This window comes from Corvus hawaiiensis, chromosome 26 (assembly GCF_020740725.1).
Source record: "Corvus hawaiiensis isolate bCorHaw1 chromosome 26, bCorHaw1.pri.cur, whole genome shotgun sequence".
Classification (NCBI taxonomy): Eukaryota; Metazoa; Chordata; class Aves; order Passeriformes; family Corvidae; genus Corvus; species Corvus hawaiiensis.
In genome coordinates, this window is record NC_063238.1 from 17,567,060 (window position 1) to 17,590,573 (window position 23,514).

General features: G+C 43.9%; 2 protein-coding genes across 3 annotated transcripts; one reads left to right on the forward strand and one right to left on the reverse strand.

Annotated features, from left to right (window-relative positions):
• The first annotated feature begins 2,708 nt into the window (after window positions 1-2,708).
• E2F5 (E2F transcription factor 5) lies at window positions 2,709-17,602 on the forward strand. 2 transcript variants are annotated; one of them, XM_048286453.1, is made up of 9 exons: window positions 2,709-2,870; window positions 8,968-9,077; window positions 9,764-9,925; window positions 11,112-11,155; window positions 12,947-13,011; window positions 13,937-14,204; window positions 14,927-15,127; window positions 15,562-15,606; window positions 16,871-17,602. In XM_048286453.1, the coding sequence occupies exons 1-9, from the start codon at window positions 2,745-2,747 to the stop codon at window positions 16,978-16,980; spliced, it is 1,131 nt and encodes a 376-aa protein (XP_048142410.1). In that variant the 5' UTR covers window positions 2,709-2,744; the 3' UTR covers window positions 16,981-17,602. The 2 variants fall into 2 exon arrangements, with proteins under 2 accessions (XP_048142410.1, XP_048142409.1); XM_048286452.1 differs by lacking the exon at window positions 2,709-2,870 and adding an exon at window positions 6,211-8,846.
• RBIS (ribosomal biogenesis factor) lies at window positions 17,565-22,863 on the reverse strand. Its single transcript, XM_048286455.1, has 3 exons — window positions 22,725-22,863; window positions 19,184-19,300; window positions 17,565-17,727 (listed from the first exon to the last, which is right to left on the reverse strand). The coding sequence occupies exons 1-3, from the start codon at window positions 22,842-22,844 to the stop codon at window positions 17,659-17,661; spliced, it is 306 nt and encodes a 101-aa protein (XP_048142412.1). The 5' UTR covers window positions 22,845-22,863; the 3' UTR covers window positions 17,565-17,658.
• Between the last annotated feature and the right edge of the window lie 651 nt (window positions 22,864-23,514).

The window sequence follows — 23,514 nt, forward strand, 5'->3', positions numbered from 1 at the left end:
TTCTTATGGAAGCAAAACATAAGCCTTATGTTAATATATTGTTACATTTATTTCTTGGTGGAGGCCTTACCATCTCCACTGTATTTGGGCATTTACTTCATGTGCTTGTTCTCCGAGGATCCTAAACTGTTACTGAACTACCCCCCATCCTCCGAAGCGTTTCATGCTGCACTAATAAAGGGAACCGTGAGTAGTAAAATCATGGAGGTACACGCTGCTACACCAGGTGGAGCTATTTCCTCCCTCCTTGCACCTCGCAGTAGCTGGAGCAGAGTCCTGTTGTTCCAGTGACGGTAGCAGCCCCTAAGCCAACTTTACCATCATTTGTTCGGAACCCAGGCTTTAGCACATTAGCACAGTGTAACTGATTGTGCATTTTTGTGCCCAGCAGCCCCATAACAGTACTTAGTGCTGGTAAAAAGCCCTGGCCTTTGGGTAACTGAGGTGCTGCATTTGTTAACAATTTGTTAATGAAAGCTTGTTATGTAAACCAGAGCTTGATACCAGCTGCCTCTTGTTATGAGGTGCAGCTAAAGCGTGGGCTGTAAAAGGCCTTGAAAACGTGGGCACGACTTGAAAGTATAGGCCATGGCAGCGAAAACAACTTCCTGATGATCAGTAACTTGTCTTTGACACAGCACAACCTTGAGAGCTAGCAGCACACCCTTTGTTTTAAGAATGGAAGTAGCAACAGCAAAGCAAAATAAAAAAAGGCCGCCCAACAACTGAATGAGACGCCTGGAACAGCCTGGGGAACAACCCCCACTGTGGGGAGGCGTGTAGGGCTGGGAATTGTCTAGAGATTGCATGGTCTTATAAAAGGGTAAAATTCCAAATTTGTGGAGGGGACAGAAGGCAGACACCTGCTTCAGCTCTGACTCCCTGCATCAAGAGTTCCTGCACCTGACCCATGAAAACACCAGGAATGAGCCATCAGCACTAACGGGGAGGTGTCTGCACTGTGGTACTCCCAGCTAAGGTAGGATAGAGCTGTTAAGGACTGTTTCCTTGGAATCTGTCCCATTTGTTTGTAATATGTAAAAATTAAGAAATAGTGGTAATGGTTAGCAAGGTGTAAGGACAAACTTTTAACTCAGTTCTCCAAAGGCAGAAGAAAATTATTTCTTGTGCTACAGTATGTGAGGAAATGCTCACCTGGAAAGCTGTTCTATACTATTTTTACAGATATCATTGGTGCAGAAAGGTTGCACCACTTCAGAGTGCTTTTCTGTCATGTTGATCGAGTGTTTCCTGGGGCACTTCTTTTTTCTTTACTTACTATTTGACCAAGCTACGCTTTGGGTGAAGTAATTGAATACCTGGAATGCACCAGGAAGTTAAAAGAACTTATTCTTGCCCTGATTCAATTTTTTAATATCTCCTCTGAGTTTTAACTCCAGAATTTTTGTTCTGAAACTCATTGTCTGATTTCATCATAGGGAGTTGTTAACGTTTTTAACATAAATTCTTTCTGTTCCTTGCTCTTGGCTCAGGAATTTCATATTACAGTACTTGGGAACGTTCATGTGTTAGCAGTGCTAGGAACATTTGTTTTTCTTGCAGATAACTCTGTCTGTGGCATTGCTTCCCTCTTTATGCTTACATGGCTTCCTTAGAGCTTTTTAATAAGTGTTTAAACGATTTTTACCTTCAAAATGGTGAAATAATAAAGATGTGGTGCAGGTGAAAGCTGTACCAAATTTACGTATTCACAAGGATAAATTTCAACCCAGCATGACTGAAAGATAAAACTTAATAAAATAAATAAAATACACTTAATTAAATAAAAATATAAACAAAATGTGAATGCTGACCTTGTCAGATGCAACACATGCTCTCGTGCATCAATCATGACAATTTAAAATCAATTCCATTTTTAGTCTTTGTTTTCATTTCCTGACTAGAGAATGATCTGTTTCAATCAATACTGAGAACGGAATGAGGAAATTGCTGTGTTACTTGAGACCAGGAGGACTGTGATTCCAGGTCCAGAGAGAGCACGTTAGCATGCACATGTTGCCCTGAACATGGGATTGCACGTGCAGGTACAGCTCCTGTGTGCCATGGCACACCCAGGGTACAGCGCTCCACTGCCGTGTGTGATGGCTACCTGAGGGTCTGCTCTTCCTTAAGTGCATCCCCTGAATTCTTATCCAGTATGGACTTTAAAGCTTCTCTGCTTTTATCCGATGGTAACTAGGGAACGAGTTGTACCTGAATTAAGGGCAAGTATATTTGGACACAAGGGGAAGGGACTGGGTAAGCATTCAAAATTCCCTGTGCCCCTGGCCAGATCATCAACGTGTCCTGTGCCTGGCCTGGCAAGGTGTGAGAACATCGTTTGCAATTAATCTGAGTGCTTTTATATCAAATGCAAACGGTGAAATGAGCGACAAGGAGCCATCGAGGCGGGGACAGCCAGGCTCGCGGGACGTATCTCGCCGACTCCAGGCCTGCGCTACCCGTCCTGGGGGCCCTGAGCGAAAGCCGGGAGCGGCCCGCGCCAGCCGAGCGCAGTCCGTCTCCCGCAGGCCGCGGGGCCGCCCGCCCTGCCCCGGTCGGAGGGGCCGGGCCCGTCCCCCGCCCGCGGCCGCAGCCCCGCGGCCGACCCGCGCCGGTGTCCCGGCAACGGCGGCGGCGTCACTTCCTGCGGGCCGCCCCTCCCGCCGCCGCGCTCCGGGGGCCGGGGCCGCGCTCCCGCTCGGGCCGTTGCGGCGGTCGCGACACGTGGCCCCGCCGGCGGCATGGCCGCGGCGGCCGAGGCGGCGGGCGGCGGCAGCAGCCGCCACGAGAAGAGCCTGGGGCTGCTGACCACCAAGTTCGTGTCGCTGCTGCAGGAGGCCAAGGACGGCGTGCTGGACCTCAAAGCGGTGCGAGGGCGGGGGGGGCGGCCGGCGGCACCGCCGGGCCCGGCCGGGCGCAGGGCCCGCCGCGCTGCAGGGAGGCCGGCGCAGCCCGGGGGCCGGGCAGGGCCGCCCGTTCCCTCCCTCCCTCCCTCCTTCTTCCCGTCCGTCCTTCCCTACCGCCCGCCCGCCCGCCCGGCGTGGCGGGGCCTCCCCCGGTCGCTGACGGGCTGTGGGTACCCGGTGATGGCTGACAGCCGTCGCGGTCGGCTCAAATACGCGTTTCGGCTTTTATTAAGGGGCATAATTAATGGGTTCCGTGCGTTAAATTTAATTTATTGAGAGTGGTCTTGTTTATTATGCCCTGTTGTGGGCTTCTCAGTACAAGAAAAACAAGGAGCTACTGGAGAGGGTCCAGCAGAGGGCTACAGAGATGGTGAGGGGTCTGGAGCATCTCTTACGAGGAGAGACTGCGGGAGCTGGGCCTGTTTAGTCCAGAGAAGAAAAGACTGGGAGCAGGTCTCATCGGTGTTTATAAATATCTTATAGGTGCGTGCCAAGAGGATGGTGCCAGACTTTGGTGGTGCACAGTGACAGGACGAGGAGCAATGGCCATAAACTAAAGTACAAGAAGTTTCACCTCAAGATGAGGAAGAACTTCTCTACGTTAAGGGAGGCAGAGCACTGGAACAGGCTGCCCAGGGGGGTCGTGGAGTCTTCTTCTCTGGAGACATTCAAAACTCACCTGCATGAGTTCCTGTGCACCTGTTTTAGGTGACCCTGCCTTGGCGGGGGTTGGACTAAATGATCTCTAGAGGTCCATTCCAGCCCTAATAATTCCGTGTATTTTTTTACTGCCCTATGTTTCTCCCTGCACTGACTCAGTGTGTGGACTGCTGTTTAAACCTTGCCCACCCCCCTCGATGTCCTTTTAGCAAGAGAAAACGATGTTGAAAAACAGACCATTGCCACCTTATACTTTCTGTTATGTGTGAATGAAAGAAGCTGAATTGGTGTATGAGTGACAAATCATTGTCACCCAGCTCTGCAGCCAGCCCACTGCCTCCAGGGTGTGAGGGCATTGGGCAGCAGCAGCTGGAGCATCTCCAGTGATGCCCTGGGACCAGCCTACCTTGGCGTGGCCCTCATGCCAGGGGGTCACTGTGTTGCAGGAGGGATCCTTGGCACTGTGTCCTGCCAGTTCCCTGGAGCATGCTGCTGCTCTGGCCCAGGAGCTTGGGCCCCCCAGGTTGTCAGGTGGGCAATGCATTGAGGCAGAGGTATGTTAACATGACTGGTTAAGGTTGTCAGTGAATGGCTGAGGTGTTCAGCAAAGTGCAGCAAGAGGCTGGCTTGGTGCTTTGGTTAAAGTACTTTCTGGAAAATTGACTTATTTTTTAATTACTCTTAGTAGGCCCCAGGAGGTGAATGGTGTTCTCGGAGCTTTTTTTGTGCATCCCTGTTCAGACCGGATGCACTTCAGTGATATTACTGTGGCTACTGAAACTTCAGGGTGAATAGGGAAGGACACTGATAGGTTTTATATTCCTCATTTGGTTATGCTGTGGTCTGGACAAGTTGATGAGCTCCTTATTATTAATTGCCTCTTTCTCTAGCAAAACAGAACGATGACGTTCAGATCTTTGGGATTGTTGTGCAGCTTCCTTTATTGTCTGTCATGTCCTGAGAGATGTTCCAGGTCAATCTGAGAAGCAAAACATACTCAATTTGCAAGACATCAGGCCCAAAAGCTTGGCTTCATGTGCCAAAGAAGATTGACTTGAACAATAAAGTTGGGCTGCGTAGTGGGATGGAACAATGCTTCTTCTCTTTAGTGAGAAAGGTACCTACTCAGAAGGAATGAAAGGTTGATAGCCACGGAAAAATTAAGTAGGCACTGCAACCAGTCACAGACGTTTGTGCTCGAGACCTATTGGAGACTGGTATAAGAATTACAGGTTAGAGTTTGTTGAAAGTAAATACTAATTGCAGTGCATAAATTGTTGGTACTTTCATAAACAGTGAGTCAGAACATACATTTCTGTGACTGGTTTTCTCATATATAAGCCATATATCTAAGGAAAAATGAAGACCAGTTTGTGTGTTTGTGTTCTGTCAGTGTGCTCAGCAAACTGAAGAACAGGACAGTCTTGAAATGGAACAGAGTATTCCAAGAAATGATTCATGCAGTGAACACCTTTAAGTGTCTCTCTGCTGGCTGGTATTGACCATCTGACGTTGTGCTGCTGATCAGTATTTCTTTAGCAAAACCAGCACTAGGAAGAAAATAAAATTTGGAAACAGGTGGACTTCCAGCTTTGCAATTTAGCAATTGAGAAGGAAAATCTGTTTTATGGGACATTTTCTGGTGATCTTTAATACATCTATAATTTCAGTTTAGTAGGCTGTAAAAGGAAGCTGTGAAAATGTTTTAGTGGTGGACACTTCACTGTAACATCTGAGAAATTGTGGAAGTGAGAATTTTCTTTACTTGAAATTTGAATTTTGAATTTACTTTAAAATCAAACAGCTATTCTAAAATAATGACATACTTATCACTGAATAAGCCTTTATAAAGAAATCTAGTCATGGAGTTAAGCTTAGAACACTAAAGGATGATATAAAACTAAGTTTCTATCTGCAGCAACCCATGAATTGCAGGGAAGAGCGAAAAAGACCAAGATGAGTGAATAAGGGATAAACCACCTGAAGGAATGCTCTTCATAGCATACAGTGCTTCTGCCTTAATTTCTTAAGTGGCCTTTGTTTCTAGCAGAATGCCATCCCTGCTCTAATGATGGTTAAGTAGTGTTTCTGATCATCAGTGCAAAACATGAGGTATTCTAAAATCTACTTGTTTTAGAAGTGTGTTGGTCAAGGTCAGATAACAGCTGCCTTACACTTGTGGCACTCCACAGAAGAAGAGCGAGCCTATCTATTAGATTTTACATTCCTTTAGTGTTTATGTTGCAATGACATTCAGCACTTTTCCATACAATTTGACAAGAGCGCCATTCAATTTAAAACTCTCACCAAACTGTTGACAACCCTCCTGGGGAGAAAATGTTGTCCTGTGGTATGGGCAGAGTTCAGAAGATGCAGGACCTCTTTCCTTTGACACGTGGAGAGAGCAAGCAGGCAGTGCTGGCCCTTGTGCTTTAAGCTTCTCAGTAATGACTCTGTCACGGGTGCTCTATCGAGTTCCTCTGCTCTCTAGGGCTAACGCAGCACATGTGCAGCTGAGGATTTCTGCTGCCTTTTGTCAGCTCCCAGGGAGCAAAGAAGTTGGGGTGGGGGGCGGGGGGGGGGGGGGCTACAAACTCTCAATTGCCCTTTTCCTGGCCTTTCTTTCTTATTTCTGGATGGGTGGGTGTGCGTGTGTGTGCGTGCCTGCAGCTGAACCTGTGCTGAACAGTGTGTTTTCTGTATTCCAAGAGCTGCACGATCGGAATGCACAGAACCATAGCTCTGTGCTTAGATATTTTATTCCAGCTCTGAACCTGTCTATGAGACACTTGTGAGTGCTTGGCTTGAATACATACTTAATCAAAGCATGAGGAGATATTAGGAGGAATAACTAGAGTTCAGCAGCTTTACATTTGAAAGATTTTATGAAAGAACTCTGAATGTGGAAGCTATGTCCACCTATGTTAGCAGAGTAATTGCTGTAGATAGGCTGAGAAATGATGAGTTTTATACAGTGTTTTTGACAACAAGAGATTTGTCTAAGAAAGCTCATTTAATTATTTAAATTATTAGTGAATGGTTTATGTGGAGGACTGAACTTAATTTCTGATCCATGTACCTGTCAGAAGGTATCACACTGATAACTGCTAGAATGTCAGGGAGGAACTTCTCAATTGCTTTTTAAATATCTGTGAAATTTTTAAAAGATAATTAGATTACAAGATCAGCACCAGAATGCTAGTGAATGTCTGGATTAAACATTTCAGTTTGGGAACTGGTCCCAGCTTGTGTAGGTACTCTTGTAAGTAGCTGAACTTCATAGCAGCGCTTGAACTGTATACAGGGTAGTCAAGCCAAATACATATGTAACTGTGTCCTTCATTTTCCTGTGAAATGAGCCCCTGTCCTGGGGATCTGGAGCTGGTAGGGGTGAATCTGCTGCTGGTGTTCATGGGAGCTGTGCTTGGGGCATACAAAATGCAATAGCATTTAGAGTGCAACAATTACTTCAACTTTGAAACATTTGAAATTGGACACTCAGAAAAAGTGACTTTAAAAAAAAAAATCTTAAGCTTTGGTTTCACAGCTCCAAATTTATGTACATTGGTATCTTTTGCTACCAGTACAATTTGAAAATACATTAAGATTAGTAAAGCATTTACATTTTGTAGACAGGCCTTTGGGAAAATCTCAAGAGGTAATGAAATCTGTCTCCAGAGCAGTTTCTTCATCATTCAAGCCCTGAGTGGTAGACTAAGTCCTAGGTCAATATGTAGAGCAATGGGAAAAAAGCAGAAAGCTGAATAGCAGCTAAGTGTGTGCTGTCCATTCCTTGCACTGAATTATGTAAACAGCTTGTAGAATAACTGAAGACTGTGAGATGTATGGGGTGCTGATTAAGCATTGTGCAAGTGGCATCAACTTTGTTACTTGCTAGATTTTTAAGGTTCTCTTGCAGTCATTGGAAGCAGCGTGTATGTATGCAGCAAAAATAGCAGATTAAGATAGCAGGTGCATACCTGCTGACACAAGTGATCAAAGAGCCTGTTTTCTTGGAGAGAGCTAAACTGTGCACTTTATTTGTACTTGCATGTATTTTGTTTGGTTAGATAAGAAAATATTTTAAAAGACTCATACAGAAGACCATACAAAAGATAAACGCTGCTAATGGTGTCAGTGGAAACAGTGTTTAGTGGGTACATCACTGTCAAGGAGAAAGAGCAGTGCTTATACTTCATGGCTGTAAGAGTATTTTTTTAATCTCTGTTCTTTCTTTTTATCCTTTCAACTTTACTTGAGTAGCAAAAGGTAATTGTACTCTTAAGCAAAGAAATTTTGTTTGCCTTCCAGGTTATGGTTGTCTCGAGTTCTACCTTTCTTTCATATAGGCTGCATACAAAAAGCATACATTTAGTAGATTGCTGGAACAAACTGAAATAAATGATTGTGTTCCTGTAGTAGAAATTATTTGACTTTATGTATTAGTTCAAATTCAGAAGTCTTTGCCTACCCTTCTCTTTATTTTTCTTCTCTTTTATTTAATACATACAATCCCATGTAATCATTGTATTTAAGTGTTCCACGTAATTACAGAGTCAGACTCCTTCCTCTCTGTTTTCCCTCCTTTTAGCAAATATTCTTTGAACTTGAGCTGCTTTTCAGGTGTGGAAGGCATGACTAGTTTGTTTGCTTATTTTATCTTATCCCTTTGCATCAGTTACACAAAAATCACCATGGAGAGAAAGAAGTAAGGCAGGAATTGGTTGTCTCTGCCTGACACTGCTTTGCTCAGAGTGGTGAGTTGTGACAGCCCTCAGATGTGCTGCACAGCTGGCTGTGTGTCAGCAGCAACACCCCTGGCAGCTGTACCAGGGTGCTGGTGCTCAGTGTGACAGATTGAGTATGTTGTTTGGGGCATTTGTGCGAGGACAATGGTGGCTTGAAATGCTGCAGCTCTCCTGCAGCCACTTTGTGAAATTACAGCCCTGTTGTTTCGTATCCTGGCACCACTGAATCCAAACAAAGGCTGTAATACCTCGAGTGTCAGTGGAAGGAGTGATAAACGTAGTATGTCCTTGGCTTCAGAGGCTTGCCCCACTGCAGGGTGTCACTGCCTGCCTTCCATACCTTTTCCTGCCCTCCAGAAAGAGCATGGGAAGCTCCTCCATGCAGTTGAATATGCTCCAGATACTGACCATGGTCTTTGCAACCCCTGTGAGCTCCCCTCTCTGTCAGGCCTGCTGGCCTTCAGCCAGGGGACTGCTCCGTGTGCTTTGTAGCACTACCTGCAGGTGCTGGACTTCAGAATTCATGATGGTATCTGGCTCTTGAAGAACCTTTTCCCTTTGGAATGACATTAGATGGCATTTTTCCAAGGGAGTGGTTTAACTGTCTTTTCCCTCAGCATGCAAGCTGCTGATGGTTGTTCTCTCGACAGGCTGCTGATACTCTTGCTGTGAGGCAGAAGAGAAGGATCTATGATATCACCAACGTTCTGGAGGGGATTGATCTCATTGAGAAGAAGTCAAAAAACAGCATTCAGTGGAAGTAAGTTATGTCAATTCTGCAAATTTTTGCATGCCCAAGAGCAACAAAAATTGCCTCTTTCTACTTCTTCTGACTAGGTATGACACCATAAAATTAACATAATGCGTTTCAGTGAGCAATATGACGTTGTAGAACTACAATAAATTAACTGTATTTGTTTTCCTTTTAACTTGTGTCTTTGATACATAAAATCAAGTTTAAAGCACACAGAAGAGAAACTTTTAGAAAACTTCTAGTGCTACTTTATAACTAGCACTTGCAATTGAAAAATTCCCTGTGAATGAATCTGGGAGGGGTATCAGGGCACATGATCTCCACCTACCTGCTCTACCACAGTCCATGCCTACTGTCTCTTAGGCCTCTGAAAGTAAAAGCTCAAGGTAAGAATTATAGGTGAAGGAGAAAGGGCCTGCAAAACAGTTCCAATGCAGAAAAAACTACACTCCGAAAGAAGATAAATTTTTGTAGAGGGAAATCTTAATTTGATCAGAGGTTAAGCATTTTCATTTTCCTGTTAAAACACTACTGGGAGGGTAAATGCTCATTTCCTTCATATTGAATATTAGTAGATGATACTAATTTAAAAAAAAAAATTCCAAATGTTGAAAATAGTCTTAAGAAATTATCAATGCATGTTTGCTTTAGATTTTCACTTGTGGTTTCATGAACCCTTTTACCTTTTTAAGAGGAGTAGGTGCTGGCTGCAATACAAAAGAAGTCATAGACAGGCTGAGATATCTGGAAGCTGAAATTGAAGATTTAGAGCTAAAAGAAAAAGAATTGGATCAGCAGAAACTGTGGCTTCAACAAAGTATCAAGAACGTCATGGATGATTCTACAAACCACCAATATCCTTTTAAATTAATTGTGTGCATTTTGGAACTAGAATTAAGGCAACACCTAAAGGTAATGGATAAAGCATAATGTAGCCCATTTTATCCTGAAGCAAGGTAAGGCAAGTATTTTTTCAGGTTTTGCTTCAACAAAAGAAGATATAAATCTTAGACACATGACTTTTTAACTTCTATGACTGTGGGTAACATGAAAATAATTTAGCATATAAATAGATGTACAGCAGTAACTTTTAAGTCAATAGTACAATCCTAGTGTCTTATTTGAAATTAGTTATATTGCTTCCAGAACTTGAATTTATACTTTGTTACCAGTGCTTTACATGAGTCTTTTTTGTTGCTTCATTTTGAAAAGATCAAGCTATCACCCAAAGATAAATTGATTTGAGAAAGTTCTGAAGCTTGTTGGGTTTCAAACTGGAAAAAAAGATCCTGTATATAAATATCAGAGAGTTCCAGCTGCATTGCTCATAAGCATGTGTTTAGCTGTCTTGCAAAATAGACACCTGAGATTGGGAGCAGGCAAGTGCCCTATAATACTATTGATAAGTACTTAAATTTTCTGGACAGAAACTGTTTTTGTAAAATGGATTTTGTAGCAAAGGAGATTGAAGTTAAATTTTAGGAGAAACTTTCCTTTTGGGAGAGCTAGCAATGAAATTGATCCCCCAGGGTGGAGGTGGTGGAATACCTGTCACTGGAGGTTTTGCAGAAGAGGAAAGAAAAACATCTGTCTGGAATGTCTGAACAGTGAATCAGTCCTACCTTGAGGCAGAGGAATGGGATGGCAGATGACTTCTGAAGTTCCCCCTAGCAGTATTTATGTGATTCTGGGAAATGCTGGTACATACCTGAATTCTGTATTGTCAAGTTAGCAAAGTAAATGGTATTCTTCAAAACAAGATTTTACATGTTCTCCTTTTTTAGAAGAATCACTTCTCATTCAAGCTACACAACTATTTTTCTTTTTGTATTTTCTTTGCAGATACAAGTTTTTTCTTTAAAACACAGAACTCTTGTTATTTGTAACGAGCCATTCTGAAAGTCAAAAATAATGCCTTGATGACACTTCTAAGTAACTATAATAACATTATAGTTTAGGCTCAGTTTGGACAACCTTCTAAAGGGCAACATATACCAGTTTTATATTGCTTTAAGAAAAACGTTCCTTGACATAAATTACATTTTCATATGTCACCCATGAAGATATCTGCAACTGCTTCAATGGTAAGTTGCTGCTAGGCTGTATTTCTACAGTGAGGGATTTCTTGAAAAATAACTTGCTAACTAACCTGCTTTTTCCTTGCAAGTATTTTGAATTTAGAAGTACTCAATAGTGATCAGTACTAGGTAGATGTTTCATAATGTTTGTGGCTACCAAGTTCTGGTATGTTCTAGTTGTAGTCACAGATGGTGTAGAATGGAAGCTCAGCTGGAGTCCTGGTTGTGGATGTCTTTTTTGGTATTCATACTTCTCAGCAGCTTGCCACGGGCCATTAATGGAACCAGAGACAGAACATGTTGGTCCAACCCTCCAAAAGAACCAAGAAGATCCAAATTTCGTATCATTTTCTGGTGGCAGCTGTGGCCAGACAGAGCTTGTGATGCTGTACAAGTGAAGCCAGCTGAAGGTCAATGATGGGGCATTGCTACTAAATCTGAAGGATTCCTCTACAGGTGGTTTGAAGAAATTGCCAAGAAATGCTGGCAGAGGTTACTTCCCTTGACATCATCTCCTGATTTTGGGCACCCAAGGGAAGATTGTTGTTCAGCCTCCAGCTAGGCTCAAACCCATCTTTTCTTTGCCACAAGGAAGATTTTTTTAAATAAAAACACAAGACTAGAAAACTACTGCAGTTTAACAAAAATGAGCTGTTACTGAAAAGAGTTAAGTCATTACAAAACATGGAGGCACGTGGCATGGCACTCACATAATATTTCACCTACGTGTTTCTTAGGAGGCAGAGAAAGAAAAATGTTTTTCCAAATTAGTTATGGACAAAGAGGAAATAATGTGCAGGTAGGCAAGTGACTTGCAGTATTGTGCCAGTGCTGTGCATGTAACTGTGGTCCCCTGACTTTACCTAACATGTTTTAATGCGCATAGTAAGCCACAGATGAGTTTGACAGCCATCTGTTACATCCCAGTTGTGCTGCGGAAGCCATGAGCTTAGATACTTGGAAGTGCTGGCACTGAACATCAATACCTCTTCTTCCTTCTGTTAAACTTCTGTAGTACCACCACTCATCAAAGTCATAAAGTGAGCTAGACCAGAGAGCTGGTTTAGCTGAAATCATATGAGGAGTGGCTGAGGGAGCTGGGGTTGTTTAGCCTGGAGAAAAGGAAGCTCAAGGGAGGCCTTATCACTGTCTACAAGTACCTGAAAGGAGGGTGTAGCCAGGTGGGGGTCAGTCTCTTCTTCCAGGAAACAGCAACAGGACAAGCGGATATGGCCTCAAGCTGCACCCAGGGGAGGTTCAGGTTGGACATCAGGAAAAATTTCTTCAGAGAAAGGGCTTCTAAGCATTGGATCAGGCTGCCCAGGAAGGTGGTGGAGTCACTATCCATGGAGCTGTTCAAGAAACCACTGGACATGACACTTAGTGCTATGTCTAGTTGACAAGGTGGTGATCAGTCAAAGGCTGGACTCGATGGTCTTGGAGGTCTTTTCCAACCTAAATCATTCTTTGATTCTGTGAAAAAAGGAACTAAATATTTTCACCTTATGTTAGATATACAACTAGAAGACAAACGGGTAAAGAAAATTGTAACTCTTGCACTGTTGTGAGAAAATATTTTTGCAACTATGATCTAAGTATTGGAATTCTGTGATTTATACTATGCAATATACTTGGGTCTTATAGGGACTACATACGTCTTACCACAAGTTTATATATGCTAAATTGTGCAGTACTTTAGGTGGCCTTAGAGAATTTCCAGATCTCATTTGAGTGGATACTATACAAGACTTAAGAAAAATACACTTAACACTTTCTTAAAAATTGCTGTTTAACCAGGAGATACACTTCTAGCAATTCAAGCACCTTGTGGTACACAGTTGGAAGTACCTAGACCTGAAATGGTATGTACTGGTTTCTTGTTTACCTAAGTGTTCTAGAGCAATAGTGGAAAAGAAGAGCTATTTTAGAGCAGAGGATTTCTCTCTATCCATGTGCAAGAGGAGGGGGAGAAAGGATTAGGATTGTTTCAGCTGAGAAGAGAGAGGCTGGATAGAAAAAAGTGGGTTTTGTACACTTAGACTAATGGTAACCGTGCCTTCTATTAAAACCAAGATACACAAATGGATTTCTTCTTCTCTCTTGCTTTTAAATGTTGCAACTTGAAAAATAATGCATAGTTGTCATGAATTCTCTTAAGAACTCAGTGACTTTTATGTGTCAAGTTCCTCTGTTATATTGTTAAAATGGATCTCTTAAGAAAAAGCCTTTTAGATTTAGTTTTAATTTAGATTTAGTCTCATGGTACTAGACTGGATACAGAAACAGACTGCAGTCTTGCTATAGCCAAAAGGATTAAATTGGCAAGATTAAAATAGAAGGCTGAATTATTTACTTCTGTCCATCTTTAACTTTTGTTGTTGTTGTTGTTGTTGTTGTTGCAGTGCTTGGTTTTAAATAGTTTACATAGTTGGGAGAGAGCCTTGTTTGTATGAAGCATGATAGCCACTGTGCTTAAAGAAGGCTGAAATTCACCTGAGAAGTTTCACAAGCTATTTTTAGTGAGGCTAAGCACAGTCTAATATCGTAAAAGCATCCAAGGCTAGAGCCATGAAGCTGATCAATGGTACTATCTTTGTCCGTCTCTGCTGAACTCAGTTCAGGCAATGGTAAGGTTCTCTGCAGGACCCAAGTTAGCAGCTGTGATGTTGGATTTTGTTGGGGGTTTTTTTTCATTGTGGACTAAAACAGCTGATCTTAGTCTTCATCACCTTGTACAGTTCCAATTTCTCAAGGAACAGTAACTTTCGTAATACACCACCTTTACAGGGACAGAACGGACAGAAGAAATACCAGATCAACCTTAAAAGTAGTTCAGGACCTATCCATGTGCTGCTTATAAACAAAGAGTCGAGCTCCTCCAAGCCCACGGTGTTTCCAGTTCCTCCACCTGATGACCTTGCACAGCCCCCATCCCAACCTGCAGCTCCAGCAACTCCACTTAAACCAGCCGCAGCTCCTCCAAATCCCCCAGAACAGCATGACCTGAACCAAGGACGGGAGTTACCGCAAACGGCAGTTGCGGACACACCATCAGGTGGATCCAGGGGTTTTCCTATCTCCGATGGGTGGGGGAGGAAGGCAGCTGGAGGGAAAGAAGAAACTGTTAAGATAGGTGGTAGACAAAGGAAAGATCAAGAATTTGCATAGGGTAGCAGCTGTCCATTAAAAGACTATTCCAGGGGCTTAGTAACGGCTCTCAGGAGGTTACAGAGACACCTCTTCCTCTTCTGTCTGGTGAAACAGATGCTTCCCTCAGAGCTTATCACCATACACTGAACAGGTTTTGGATGTAATCCTGTTAATTATTGAGGTGCTTCTCCAGAATGCAGTTTGGAGCAAAATTGCAAACCTCTTGACAGAGGATGTGATATGAATGTGTACCTTTTAATGAGACTGATAATACACCAGTTCCAGCTATTGTACAAGTCGCTTACCTTCTTCCACATAGCCACAGTGAGAGGCTCCTGAATATCAGGTGTTTTTTTCATAGTAAATTAATAGATAATAGGAAAAGATCTAAGAAAATGCTGTGAATATTATAACTGCATTTCTGAGGGGTCCTGATTACCTTCATTTATTAATCTTTAGCTAATTGACAATTAATTAAATTGTGCCTGTGACTGTGGAAGGGGAAGACTCCTCTCACCCAATCCCAGACACTGGCCATGTTCTCCTCAAAAGACAAAGCTGAGGGCAGGTGCTTTGTGTTCTGTTTCACTGTAACAGAACTTGTGACATGCCTTCCTGTCCGTGTAGGTGGCAGCACCCAGCGGGACAGTGCAGCCCCCACAGCCCCTTACTCCAGCCTGCCAGAGCCGGAGCTGTATCCCAGCCTGTCCGGGGACAGTGCCCAAGCCTCAGCCAGTTCCAGTGACTACCAGAGCTTGCTGCCTCTGGATGTCAACTGTATTCTCAAGCCAAACTCATTTGACATTGCAAAGATGGAGGAGCCTGCAGGTAGGAAGCAGTAGTTCCTGTTGAAATGTTTTTACTGGTTCCCTGAGCCCTTCTTTGTGACCAAGTTACCAATGAGTTACACAGAGGAAAAAACAGGCCTCTGTTTATCTCCTAATGAAGCCAGGGAGCCAGCTCAGAGGAGCATACTCATTTTGAGCAAATGAGTTTCCTTGCCACCAAATAAGCTTCATGTTGTATATGGCTCTTAGGTTTTAAGGGCTAAGTGGGAAAAATGTATTGGGGGGGGAAAAGCTGAGGGATACAAAGATAAATATATTTCACATGTAGATGGCATACTACCTCTGCAGCTCCTAACACTGCACAAGCCGTAGTGTACTTGGCAATTCAGTGGTTTAATGCAAAGAATGTGTTGACTGCTATAAACACGTGTTAAAAAATCCTACATACTTAAAGCATGTGTTCCTGTCTCACAGGAAATATCAGTGGAGATATTATTGATGAACTCATGTCTTCTGACGGTAAGTATTTAGCATCTTTTGTAATAATCACAAGTAGCAGCATAGTTTTTGTGTGAGCAGCACTTAGGAAGCATCTGTTAAATCTGATGCCAAGAGTCAGTATAAAACTACTTCTGTCCCGTGTTGCTTCCTCTGTCACTCCTGTCTTTGCTCCCCTTTCTATTCCCTGCAAGTTTTATTTAACAGTCAAAATATGAAAACCTTAATCCAACAAGCACTTACATGCATGAATAACTCACCAGTCCTTCATTTAGGGACAAAGAAAGAACAAGCTGATGACTAGTGTGCTGCCTTTAAAAAGAAAACCAAACTGGTTTAATTCTATTCTGCCTAAAGCTTTATGCAGGTGCTTTGAGTATTTCAGAACATAGTTCTGGATGCAGACTGATACATGTCCAGCTATGATACACTAAATGTCACCCATTTCTGCTCCTGCACCTCTGTGGCCATGAGTGCAGCACTGTACCACAGCTACTACAGAGCTCACGTGCTGCCTACCTCTGCCACTCTCACTGAGGTGCCAGGCAAAGAGGTGAACTCGGCTCGCTTTGTTCCTTTTGCCCTGTGATAATATATGCCCTTCAAGCAGACCGCCTCAGGGCTCATCCAGAAGACGTGGTTATATAAGAGCCAAGGAGCAAGATGGGATTCTGTGAACGTGCCAGTATGTGGTTAACATGGAAACAGCCTCCACTTCTAGAGCAGGGATGGCATGCCCAGCTCATGTACACTGTGTTAAAGTTCCTACAGTGCAGTGAGGGCTGAGGCTTCTCTTCTTGGTTCTATTCACCGCACAAAGCTTCGAGTCCATGCTTGAAATGCAGTCAGTGCACAGACAAACTGCTAGCCTCCATTTCCCTTCTGTAAAAACAGAGATAATGCTAACTTCCTTACTTATTTGAAGGCTGGTAGTTGCGGTATTGTAACAAGACAAAGGAATATAAATACAAATTATGGGTTTCTGGTTAAAGTTTTCAAAAGCTGCTCAGGAGCTCCTTTGCTGCAGAAGAACTTAAACCCATATTCCACAGCTATCACTCCAGCAAACTGACTTAAAATAACAAGCAAAAAATGGTAGATACATCAGTTACTGCCTTAGTCTGAATGCAGTACAGGTATTCACGGTATGTATCTCAGTGAGCTTGTCAGATTATCAAGACTATTTTAATTATTAAGACTAACACTGATGACAAACATACTGAATATGATAGGGCTGATTTTCCAAAAGTGTTTTAATTTAAACTAAACTATTCCTGCTTTACAGTTTTTCCTCTCTTACGACTCTCTCCTACTCCCGGAGATGACTACAACTTTAACCTGGATGATAATGAAGGAGTCTGTGATCTCTTTGATGTGCAGATACTAAATTATTAGATATCGTGTCAACCAGACTACTCATCTACCTCTAACTATAACATTCTAGACTTCTTCATAACCTAAGTATTTGAATAATGAATGTATAACTTCTTAGTTCACTGACTCTGGGAGTATATTTCCTTTTGTTTCCTTTAACTACTTCACAAAACAAATTCAAGAACAAGAAAAAAAGGGCTCTTATCAAAAAAATCTGGCACTTTTTCACCTGAGTGTTTTTCTGTGTAATCCAATTGTTTGGAGCTTTCTTTAGTAAGAAAAGTGAAAATACCTAATAGCCTTTTGATCATTTTTTCAAAAAATGATTAGGCTTCTTGCTCACAGTTAACAGCATTTTTTTTGAAGCTTTACTGCCAAGAAGCTATAGTCTTTAACTTTTCAAACAATTTTGAAGCTTTCACTGCCAAGTTGAAATGTGAAGGGTATCAACTTGAGTTATGCTAAATTGTTTCAGTGAACCAATTTTGTGAAGTGCCTTCTGTTTTAGCACTTTAAGTTTCTCACACTGACTTCTGACATTCCACTTTCCTACATGATAGGAAAGGTCTGTTTGTAGTTTGTATTAAAGTGTGCCAATACTTGTATATTAACAAAATTTTTTTAATAAAATTGTGCAAACAAAGCCATCAGTCTTTGTGGTCTTTCATTTCTTGCAACCCCTTCATTGTCCATTTTATATTATAACTGAGATAACAGGCTTGTGGCAGCATCCACGTTTGCTGGTTCCTTTTCCAGATTTGTGGAAACCTGAAAAAAAAAAGTTTCAGTTTAAAGTAGAAAGCAATTTCTTTTTGTTCTGCTTGAAAAAAACCCCAGACTAATAAATACCCATTGTCCAGAAGATTAGTTTGTCTTTTACGTATTTAATATAGGCTAATTTTGCAGTCATACTTCAATAATTTGGGGGGATTGCAGGATACACTGAAGTTGAGACACAAGCAGAATAGGCTTTGTGCTTCAGGAGCGTCGTACCAGTAACATAACACACATGGCCCAACTGAGACAGGCTCGGCTTTTAGTTCTCTACTGCTCTCAACAACAGTTTTGCAACTTTGTAGGCAATACTGTTACAGCCTGAGTAATCAAATACAGCAGTTATGTAGAGCCTCACTAGCACAGGAGCAGTAGTACAGTCTGAAGTCTTGGAGGAATATGTAACAACCCAGCAGGGACAGGACCACTGGCTCCAACTGCCTTGAAATCCTTGCTGGCAGCACTGTCAGTTGTGTTTCATTTTTCTGTCAGCCTCTCCTTAAGTATTTGACACTTGTTCTGTTGCTCCCAGCTGTACAGAAACTTGATCACCTCAGGCACACTGAGAACTCATGTCCACTTCTCCAAACTCCACCTTCCCCCAACAGCCAGGATGGATTCATCTGCACCTCATCCTGAAGGACTGCTTTTTCTCCCTGAAACTGTGCCTAGAGCATCAGTCAGCATAAGAGTTTATATGCAGGAACTTGTCAGGAATTAAACTTTGTGAATTAATTCTTGTGCAAGACTGCAAGTAGGCCTGTATTAAAAAAACTAGAAAAAGGCAAGTGAAACACTGTCTTGAACCCTAAATGCTGCAGGCAAAACCTGTACTACAGAAATTGCTGTTTCAGGTGTTGGTGCTTCTGATAGGTAATATGAAGGCTTAGAATCGGGAACAGAGAGAGGTAGAACTGTTTGTTTCAAAGCACGGTCAGGTGCTTCAGGTAGGGAACAGCAAGGTTCATCCTCTCTGTGTCTATTCATGAAGAGATCAAAGTTTAAAATCAAGGGGGATTGAGCTGGAACTAACTTAAGAAACCAATTAGAAATCAGCTACAATGTACTTAAAAAATATGCTTTTGAAGCATGCTTGAGCATGGCTGCCCACCCACTTCTCTACTTTAGTAGTTACATAGCATTTGAACATGCTAACCACGTTTCAGCGTTACGGCACACATGAAATTCATAAAACTGGGATGCTAGCTTTAAAGCAACTGCATGAATTCACAGATTCACAGACTATTGTGAGGTGGAAGGGACCACAAGGATCATCAAGTCCAACTCTTAAGTAAATGGCCCACACAAGGTTTGAACCCAGCACCTTGGTGTTACCAGCACCATGCTTTGACCAACTGAGCTAACTGCCTACAGTCTCAGAAACACATTATAATGCTTCAAACACACACATTCTTTTAATTCTCCTCAGATTTTTACAGAGGGAAGTTACCTGCTGAGTCTTCTGAGGTTCTGCTGTGGTACCTTTTGATAGCTGCTGTATTTCTTTCTGAACTTCAGCAAATGCTTTATTTATTGCGCTAACTTTTTCAGCATTTTTAATGTTTATCTGGGAGAGAAAAAAATACACACATTGTTATTTTTAACAAAAATTCCACTTGTGCAACTATTATGCAGACAGTGTTACATGCTTTTCAGTATGTTTTATCTGTTACCTCATTAGGTCATCTAGTTGTGTACTAATATATTTAAAATCAAGAGTTAAACTTTCTCTATTGGAATAGGAGCCCATAGTGATCCAGAAAGAGAACAGAGAGAAAACAAAAGCCAGGCTTCACAGGCGCTGCTACACCACCCTCAGCTCCTCTTAGCTGGAGTGGAGTCCCAGGAAGGGTTCCTTCCTTCATCTCTCTGGTGGACTGATCCTGGCTGGATGCCAGGTTCCCACCAAAGCCGCTCCATCACTGCCTTCTTTAGCTGGACAGGGGACAGGAAATATAATGGAAGGCTCATGGGTCAAGATAACAGCAGGGCGAGATCACTCAGTTGCCATCATGGGCAGAACAGACTCGACTTGGGGAAAATGAATTTCATTTGTTGTCAAACAAAGGCTACAGAGGAATCTCAGCTCCAGCACCTGGAGCACCTCCTCCCCCTCCTTCTTCACTGATCTTGCTGTCTGCAGGGCTGTTTCTCTTAAAAATTCTCACTCCTCTGTTCTGACTGCTGCTGGGGGTGTGCTTCTTAACTGCATCATCCCAGAGGCACTCCCTCATGGGCTCTGCCTTGGCCAGCAGCATATCCATCCTGGACCCAGCTGGCATTGGCCCTTTCGGACATGAGGAAGCTTCTGGCAACTTTTTAGAGAAGCCACCCCTGTAGCCCCTCAAACCCAATATAACTGGTAAATGATTTCACCATTTTGAATTTCATCCAATAGCTTACCTTTCATCATCACACCTTGTGACCTAATTGTTCGTACTGTAGGTCTGGCCAACAATGTCTACCAGGTTTTGCTGCAGTATTTAAAGAAACTCTGTGGCTGTAGCAGAGAGGGATGTGTATCTCTGTGCACCTCAGCCTCCCTTTTAGCCCAAGTCTGCCTTTGCAAGTTATTGTATCGAAAATGCTTTCAAAGAGGAAGAGCTAGAATATGGACACGTGTTGCACTCTGGGGACAACTATCTGTGGCAGAGGAGGAGGCCAGATGCAAGAGGGCATAAACTCTCACCACTGCAGCAAAGTAAGATTCAGCTGATCTCAGCCCTAGCACCTGCTGCTTCCAAAATCTGGAACAGGATCCTTGCCAGGTAATGACCTATTACATCACAAACATTCCAGAAGCACGCTCACAGGTCTTCAGGCAACCCCAAATTTCAGGATACCTACTGCTGTTCCAAAGGCTACCCCTGTAACTGACCTCTCAGCAATTTAAACAGGCAGAAGCAAACTGTGAATGGTTACACGTAGTCATTTTGCTTTCAAAGCCTCCGTAAGTTCAGAGCATGTATACAGTAACAGTAATTCCATTTATTCTGAGTGACCAAGAGAACTACCAGTATGAAGAAAGCAGTGGCAATGAGGCTGATAAAACAGGCCTACTCAGATCAACATTTTAACTGGGAGAGTGACTGGAGAAATACAGCCCCATCTCCTGGCTCTGATCAGAGTGGATGGACTGTTGGTGACATGATGGACAAAGACTACGTGTTCCATCAGTGCTTGTCACCATCTTCCAGCTTCACAGGGGTGTTAGAAGGTTCCAGTTTTAATACGTGATACTGTCAGGTACTCAGGCAGGACTCCTCCACAGAAAGAGGCTCTATAGCTAGCACAGTATCTACATCAAAAGTTGTCTGAACAGTTACAATGGGCTTTTAGCTATTAATTTTAGCTATTAACAATTTTTTTTTCTGAGCATCTTCCTATACTGCTTAATGATAAGTAAATCCCATTAAGCCCAGAGGCTTAATGCATTAAACAATACAGCTTCAAACACAGAGAATAAAATTTTACTCCTAATAGGTTACTGACTTTTCATGAATATGATTTTAAACCTGTTTCTCTCTTTATTATACAGGACAGTCTAGACTAAGAGGAGATGCGACGCCAGCAACATGAAATTATTTTTTCCAAAGTTTGTTACACTCCTGTCTGTCCACCAGATTAATTCACCAAGTGGCTTTGGCTTGCAGGAGGAAATCTGAAACAGCCTTTTTTTTTTAGAGCTATTTGCTTATGTTTGTCCAGCACACTGCAACTGCATCAAATGGAAAAAATAAGCCACTATCTGCTTTATTACTTTTATTAACAGATGCTTTTCTAAAGGGGCAGCTGAACTCTCGCAGAACACCCATCTCAGGCTGGAGGCAAGGTTTGAGAAGATACCATGTAATGACTCACTGCTACCAACAGGAAAACTTATGCTTAGATCACCCCCATTCCTCTTCCTCTGCACTGCTCCCAGCTCCATGACCTACTCTCCCCCTCCTCTGGGCTGTGCTCCTCTAGAAACACAAAAATAACATTATTTTTGCTTCTTTGTTTTTCTATTGCTTTAGTATGTTAAATTGTCTCACAGAAGCATCTGCAGAGCATCACAGCCCATGTAAGGTGCAAGAAAGGAACAGAGAGGAATTAAGAGCAAAACACCCATCAGTGTGCACTCCTGGGCCTGTTCACTGCATCTCAGTGACAGAGCTGTACTTGACAGCTAAGGCAAATAAACAACTACTAGATCAGAAAAGGCTCCATCCTTTCTGGTTCTTCCCCACTAAAATGCTTCTCTTTGCATTCATTCATTCATAATTAAGTTTGTTCAACTCACCAACCCAGCACATAAAAATGCAAAATGTATTTTTAATAGCTTTTGCTGCTGATTTAGCAAGTTGAGTCACCTAGTGGGTGAAGAGTTCCTGAGCCAGCATCAAGGAGAGCTGTGGCAACATAGCCCAGAGCCCGGCAAAGGGATCGCCTCCTGCGACCAGGAACGTGATGGAAACCACTTCCCCTTGTTAGTTGAACTAACTATGCCCGGTGCTTCGGATCAAGGCATTTTGTTAACCTGTACCCTGAATTACACCCTCGGTGACGCTGTGAATGCAGGCCAGTGAACGCGAACTCGCTGAACTGCTGACGCGCCCTTTAGCATCGCATTCCCGAGGACAAGGCGAGATGCTATCAGGCACTTCCCAAACGATACCTCAAGCACAGCCCGATGTCCTCTATGGCATATGCCTGCAAATTAGTCAACTGAACTTCCTGTGCTTTTTGCAGATGATGACATCCGTATACAAACCTAATTTTCGGGTGAAAATCGTGCACTTTGCCGTTTTGTGCCCGGACACACACTGCCCCTAAAACAGCTCGAGTTAATCAGTTCCCAGCGCTTCCTCCGCCGCGCAGCGAGGCCGAAGAGGAGGAAACCCCGCCAGGCCGAGGCCTCCCTCGGGCGCCGCAGCAGGGCCGGGGCCCTCCCCGTGGTGGGGCGCTGTCCCAGCCCGGCTAGCGCCTCCTCCCGCCGCAGCACTCACCTGCTTCAGCCCGGAGGTGACGGGCCGCGCCTTGCCCTTGGCCTTGGCCCTGAGGACGCCGCTGCGGGCGATGCGGAACACGCTGCCGGCCTTGGCGGCCCCGCCGCGGCTCTTGCCCATGGCGGCGGCTCCGGGCGCGGGCGAGTGACGTCACACAGGGCTGTGACGCGAGGAGCCGCCAATCGCCCGCAGCGCCGTCACGGGGCGGGCGCAGCGCGCGCGGAGCCGCCAGGGGGCGCGCGCCCCTCGGGTGGGCGCTGTGGAGCCGCAGCGGGGAACGGCGCTGGCGGAACGGCGCTGTCCCTGTCCCTGTCCCTGTCCCTGATTCAGCCTCAGTCCCGGCTCTGCTTGCCTCTCCCGCAGCTTCGCAGCCAGCTTTTGCAGCACGGGAAAGCTGAGAGCTCCTTGGCGCGTGCCCGCAGCCCAAACGCCGAGTCCCAAGCTCCACAAGCACGTGCCCACGGCAGCCCCCGGCACACGGGGCGCTTGGATAAAAGAATAAATTCCCAGTGGGCTGTGGGACACTCTTCTGCCTCACGGCCCCGCCTGGGAAAACGCGGAATCTTCCTGCAGCCGATTCCAAAGGGAATTGGGTTTACACCCCTAGGAGAAAAACGGGAAGGGATGCAACGGTGCGCACTTGGCTTTACTTTCGGGAGTGGCGGGGGTGACCCCAGGAATGGACACTCCCGACTTTCCCTGCCGCACAACTCGCGCTCTGGCGGGACAGGGGCTGCACCTTTCCTCTGTTGGAGCGGGCCCTTGAGAGGTGGCACTGCCTATTCCGGGC